General features: G+C 60.7%; 2 protein-coding genes across 2 annotated transcripts in view; one reads left to right on the forward strand and one right to left on the reverse strand.

Annotated features, from left to right (window-relative positions):
• The window catches only part of RAB35 (RAB35, member RAS oncogene family), a 17,478-nt gene extending 14,738 nt beyond the window's left edge, over positions 1–2,740 (forward strand). The window contains exon 8 of the mRNA XM_077766046.1: positions 668–2,740. Within this exon, the coding sequence (XP_077622172.1) occupies positions 668–796 (129 nt within the window). The 3' untranslated portion in view covers positions 797–2,740. The remainder of the gene's footprint in view (positions 1–667) is intronic.
• A 1,691-nt stretch (positions 2,741–4,431) lies between these two features.
• BICDL1 (BICD family like cargo adaptor 1) overlaps positions 4,432–5,657 on the reverse strand; it is a 138,877-nt gene continuing 137,651 nt past the window's right edge. The window contains exon 13 of the mRNA XM_077766048.1: positions 4,432–4,853. Coding sequence (XP_077622174.1) covers positions 4,692–4,853 — 162 coding nt within the window. The 3' untranslated portion in view covers positions 4,432–4,691. The remainder of the gene's footprint in view (positions 4,854–5,657) is intronic.

The raw sequence follows: 5,657 nt of genomic DNA on the forward strand, positions 1-5,657 counted from the left end.
CGGGGGACCCAGGGCCGCCACCATCCCTGCCGTATCCTGGACACCGACTGCACAATGGCAGGGAGCCCGGGCGCTTTGGAGTTGGGGTTGGGATCATAGTACTGGGGCCTCTCTGCAGGGCCTCCTAGGTGACGTAACCTATCCAGGTTCTATCTGTCCCCTCCCCCCCCCCCGCCCCCGGTTGTGAGGAGTAACTAAAGCAGATGATAAGTGCTTGGTACCTCTCCTGGCGGTGTGGAGGAGAGGACTGCGGGCGGGGTGGGGTTCCACTGGGTCCTGGCACTGCAAGGACATCTCGGCGTGGTCCGGGGAAGGTTCTAGGCCGGTGACACGGCATGGAGTGGGCAGGCTCTGGGTCCATCTGGCCCGTCACCAGAGCAGGTGTCTTATCTGAAGATTCTAGCTGGAGAGGTTCTTTCTCTTTTTTTAAAAGAAAGACTAAGACTGGAAAATCCCCGAGAATGACTTCCCGAGACACAGCTCACGAGGCTTTGATGTTGTTCCTTTTTGACCGTTAGCATTCACCGCCTCCTCCTAGGAAGGGTTTGAGGACATACGTACACAGCAACCTCACGAGTAGAAATAGGAAGCCGGGCCCGGGAGGCGGCCCCGTGACGGGGGCCCCTCACCGGCTGTGAGGCCCACCCTGCCTCTTCCGTCCTCACAGATGTTCAACTGCATCACAGAGCTGGTCCTCCGAGCGAAGAAGGACAACTTAGCGAAACAGCAGCAGCAACAACAGAATGATGTGGTGAAGCTCACGAAGAACAGTAAACGAAAGAAACGCTGCTGCTAATGGCCCCCCCAGCCCACTGCAGAGACTGCGCTGCGGCCGCTCCCCAGCCCGAGGCCCGCGGGGCTCCTCGGGGACAGTCTCCGTTTCGTGCCGTTATTTAAAGAATTCTCTCCACGTTTTTGTATTGGGAGGCGCCGTCGGCACTTCCTCCCCTCCCCCCTTGAGTGCCAAGAAGGTGTTGGACAAGCTGCCCTTCCCTTCTGGTGCCCTTGCCCCCTCCCCGGCCGAGGCACCTGGGCCTGGCGAGGACGCTGCCAGCCGAGCGGACTGATTAACCAGAGTTTGTACATAATGTATATTGCTTTAACCAGCCGCGTCACCCTCGTCCTGCTCTGGCTTTTGCCTCCTTAATGCCAGCCTGCTGCAATAGACCCTCCCCTCCCCATACCATCTACTGCCAGCCGCTTCCTGAGGAGACAGGATCAAGTTCTAGCCACATCTTTTGCCAACCTGGGCTGGTGGAGCGGGCCTTCCGTGTTACTTGTTCTCGCCGACGGGCCGTTGGCTTCTGTCTTCAGCACGTAGGATCTCGCCTCTCTCCGGGGCCCGTGCCGAGTCTGTTCCCAGGCCGGCTCCCTCCCCTCCCCACCCCTGCCCCTGTAACCATCCTGGCAGGCGGCTGGGGCGAAGCCCGGCCTCGAGGTAGGCCTGGGGATTCCCATTAGAGGCCTAGCCTTTGGGTTTGCAGAAAGAGTTGCTCCTGCCTTTTGGTCACCAGGTTCCTTGTCCTGCCTTCTAGATGCCTCTGAATTACAAACCCAGGGTAGCCGTGACTTCCAATTTTTACCAACCTGTTTCAGTTCCAACAGCAAGGTAGGGGTGTGTTTGTGCAGGGCTGGGGCTTGCAGAGGCGCTGAGGAGCATTATTTTAACAGATAAAATGAAGCCAAATCAAATGAATTAAGTTCCTTACACTTTCTCTTCCTGAGGTTTGGTTGGCACAGCAGCAAAAGTTGTGGCCTCCCCACTTCGGGTCCAGTGTTTCTGGAAGAGTTGGATGGCTTCCTGTCGCCAGGGCTGGGCTCTCGGCAGAACGACTTTGCCTCCCTGGCTGTTTCTTGGCGGGAAGGAAGACGGTGCCTCCCACCCTGTCCGTGTCGGCCTAGGGCTTTCCACTGCCTTCCCGGGTCTCCGTGCTGCGGCACCAGGCGCTTCAGATCTGAGGAGCGGGTGCCGGGGGCTGCTGGACTGCGGGGACGCCGCCTCGGAGGTGGACGGCAGGCAGCCGTGGAGCAGACAGAACTGTCGTAATACAGAGGCGGCGTGAGGATTTCTTAGCGGGTGGGAAGGAATGGCAGCCGGGGCTGGGCGCCAGCCCGCTTTGATCCTGGTCCCCTGGAGGAAAACGCCAGGGTCATCTGCACTTGATTACTGTCCCCCGCGGGACACTTCATCATTCACCTTTCCCCGAAAGGATCACGTAACCTGGGAATAATTTATTTCAACACCATGATGTGTTTTGTTAGATTTCCTTTCCTAGGCGATTTTCCAGGCAAAGCCCTGACTGGACAATCATCACAGATCACACTGCAGATTTTCCATGTTAACACTGTCGATGGGTTTTTAATCAATAAAAACTGGGGGTTTCTTCTGACCTGTCCCTCTACTTCCCCAGACTGCCAAAAGCCTGTGGTTGCATGGCCAGGCCTTCGCTGGAGCCGCCTGCAGAGGTGGGGGAGCTCTGGGCCTGGGGGAGCGGTGCTGTGCAGCGCGGCCACCCCAAGTGACCGCGGGTCCTGTGGGGGGGGGGTGCCCATGTGACGTCAGTGTGGCGGTGCTTGCAAATTCAAGCAATAAGGGCAAGGGGTCCTGGATGTTTCCAGCCCAGGCTAGAAGACACTATGGCTCTGGCAACCGGCTGTCCAGACCCAGGTGGTGGGGTGATTTTGGTGACGACGGTGTGCCTGTCCCACTGAGTGTTACACGCATGAATGGGGGTGGGGGTGGGGGACTCACAGGGCTGGACCGACATCCTGGTGGACCTGATGTGAAATTCCTGTCAAACAACAAAACTTTTAAATGGTTTGCTAGGATTATTTCTGTATTGAAAGTTTCTAATTATGCTTTTTAAAAAAATACTAAAAATAAAGGTTCAAGCTGCCAAGTTTTCTTCCAGGTTCTATTTCCTCTCCTCCAGCTGTGCCCTGGGTGGGCCCGGCTTCTTCCCACCCACTGGACCCAGCTCGTGTGTTCTGGTCAGAGTCCGGCACAGGTGCCTTCTGAGGCCCGGGGATGCTTTGTCCACAAAAGGTTGGTCCAGGTTGAGCGCCCCCTCAGGTGTGCGGCACAGGCGGGCAGCGCACGGGGGACGACGTCCTGGGAAGCGCTGTGTTTATTCTCCGCGCGCCCGGAAGGATGTGGCCGCGCTGTCTGGCTCAGAGTTTCTGCCCAGCTGCAGGGCCTGCTCAAGGCTCGAGGAGCCGTGCTGGCGGGGCCCGCCTGTAGCTGGGCAGCTGTAGTGCTGGCCGAGCGCCCGGGCGGGTGTGGAGGCGGTGCCCACAGAGCGGTCACGGACAGGCTGCCCCTTCCGGGCCGGATCCGCTCACTGGGCACGCCAGGATCGGGGGTGAGCTCCCACGTGCGTGAGGGACTCACTAGTGCCCCTGCCACCACGGCCAGCTGGTGGTGCTTCTGAAAGGTGAGCCGCGTTCCGAACGGACAAGCCCTCCAGGGACCCAATGACTGAGACGGGAGGCTCTGTAGAAATTCATTTTATTCTTAGACTATTTTCAAAAGAAGCAGTGGTGCGCTGTTTTTCTAAAAATATGCCTTTATAGATTTATATAGAATATGTATATTATAAAATCCATACATGTATTTACAGGATTGCTACATACAAAATTACAGCACTGTGGTATGTACATATCTATAGGTACATTCTTTCCGCTCGTCCCTGCTGTGCTTTTCCCGTGTGAGGGAGGGAGATGATCCTTTGTAAAGCAGCTTGCGGGCTGACTCAGCCCGGGGTGCCTCTGAGTTAGGGCCTCAGCAGAGAAGGTGGAATGGCTGCCGAGGAAGGAGCAGAAGCAGCGGGTTGCAGGATTGATCCGCCCGCAGGCAGGGCGGGCAGCATCTGGAGGCAGGCGCCCTGTGGTGCCAGTGCTGCCCTTGAGGTGGAGGTGGCTGACCGCAGCCCCCTCTGGGGCCATTGTGTGGCCTGGACTCGCTTGGCTGAGCCGAGACCTTGTATGTGTGAGGGGAGCAGGGGGCCGTGGGAAGAGGATGAGACCCCCTCCTCGCTCTGGCCCCACGAAGGGGGCAAGGGCTGGATGGCTAAAGCCTGCAGAGGGCCCACGGGAACACTGGCTGGCCCGGAGGCCAGAGGGAGAACAGTGGCGGCCAGCGGGGCAGGGCCCTTCCTCCTGAGCTTGGGGTGGCATCAGNGTGCGCGAGAGAAGAGCCCCCCGCCGTCGGGCCCCGCAGGCCGGGCCTCCTGCCGCAGAGGTGCCCTGGGCAGAGGTGCATGCACGTGGGTGAGGAGCCGCCTCCCCCTTTACTCTCTGGGCCAGAGACTGGGGGGAGAGATGGAGGCTCAGCTGTGGGCCTGGTGTCCTGTAGGGACCAGGCCCCTGCAGCGCAGGCCAGCTGGGGGCCGCGACAGCCTCCTGAGGCATGCAGAGAACGGCCTNAGACAGCCCGAGCCCTGCTCAACAACCGTGGATCCGTGGGAAGCCCAGGCCGGGTGTGGCCTGGCAGTGGGGACAGGGCTTGCTGCCTGTCCCTCTGTGGAGGGCAGCCTTCAGAGGCCAAGTGGGCCCTCCTGGACGACTCGGCCCCGGTGTAGGTGGGCAGTGCAGCCGCTGAGCTGGCCCAGGGGAGCCCTCCTGTGCAAGCACCCCGTTTCAGTCACCTCTAGTCCAAGTCACCCGTCCTTGCTGGCCTGACTCCTCCCAACCTAAATTCTCCTGAAGAACGAGAAGAGCCGCTTGCCTTCGGCGGTGCTGGGCTCGTCCCCGCGCCCCGCGCCCCGGGCCCCGGGGAGGGTGGCAGCAGGCCGGCTCCGTTCCTTCAGGTGCGTGTCCATCAGCTGCCGGTCAATGACCCTGTGCATGTCGTCCTGCAGAGGGCAGAGCGAAGGGGCTGAGAAGGGCTCCCACCGGGTGCCGGGGGCGGGGGCGGGGGCCAGATGTCAGAAGGACGCGGGATGAGGATGAGGATGGGATGAGATGACTGAACGACTGCAGCCAGGTCACCTCGACCAAGAAAGCGGCAGATGTACACACAATGCCCGGACACACGGGAGCCACCGACACCTCAGCCTCCTCAGGGCCTGGGGCTTCTCCCTGCTGGCCTTGGCCGCTTGGCTGACCCCGCCACAAGCCCAGAGAAGGGCAGGCGCGGAGCCCCAGCCGCTATCGCCCTGTCTCCACCCGGGCCTTGCCCGTGACTGGCCTCTGCCCTGCCTCCGCTCCCTTGGGGCTGGGGGGCCTCTCCCCGGCACCCCACCCCAGACGCCCTTAGCACCATCTCTGCCTGCCAGCTCTCCAGTCCAAAGGGTCAGTCTCAGGGGGCTTCTCCTGCCCCGTTGCCCCCTTCAAGTTCTACCAGCCCATACCACTGGTGCCCAGATGCCACTGGTGCCCCCGCACTCCCCGCGACAAGGACACGGGCTCCCTGGTGCCGCCTTCCTCACTAGCAACCCCGTGCTGCAGCCCTCCGCTGGCATGGCTCCCGCCTGCGGCAGAGGCCATGGGGATCACGGTCTTCGCTGCCCACCCAGCTCCAGCTTAGGGCCGGATCTTTGGCTTCCTCACTGGGGCAGCACCCTTCCCCAGTTTGGTAAAGTTGCCTAGAAAATGTCCCCCTGACTTTGACCCCCTTACAGCACAGCATCTTTAATTCCACCCCCCCCCCCCCCCCC

Source organism: Crocuta crocuta, unplaced genomic scaffold (assembly GCF_008692635.1).
Source record: "Crocuta crocuta isolate KB4526 unplaced genomic scaffold, BGI_CrCroc_1.0 scaffold339, whole genome shotgun sequence".
Classification (NCBI taxonomy): domain Eukaryota; kingdom Metazoa; phylum Chordata; class Mammalia; order Carnivora; family Hyaenidae; genus Crocuta; species Crocuta crocuta.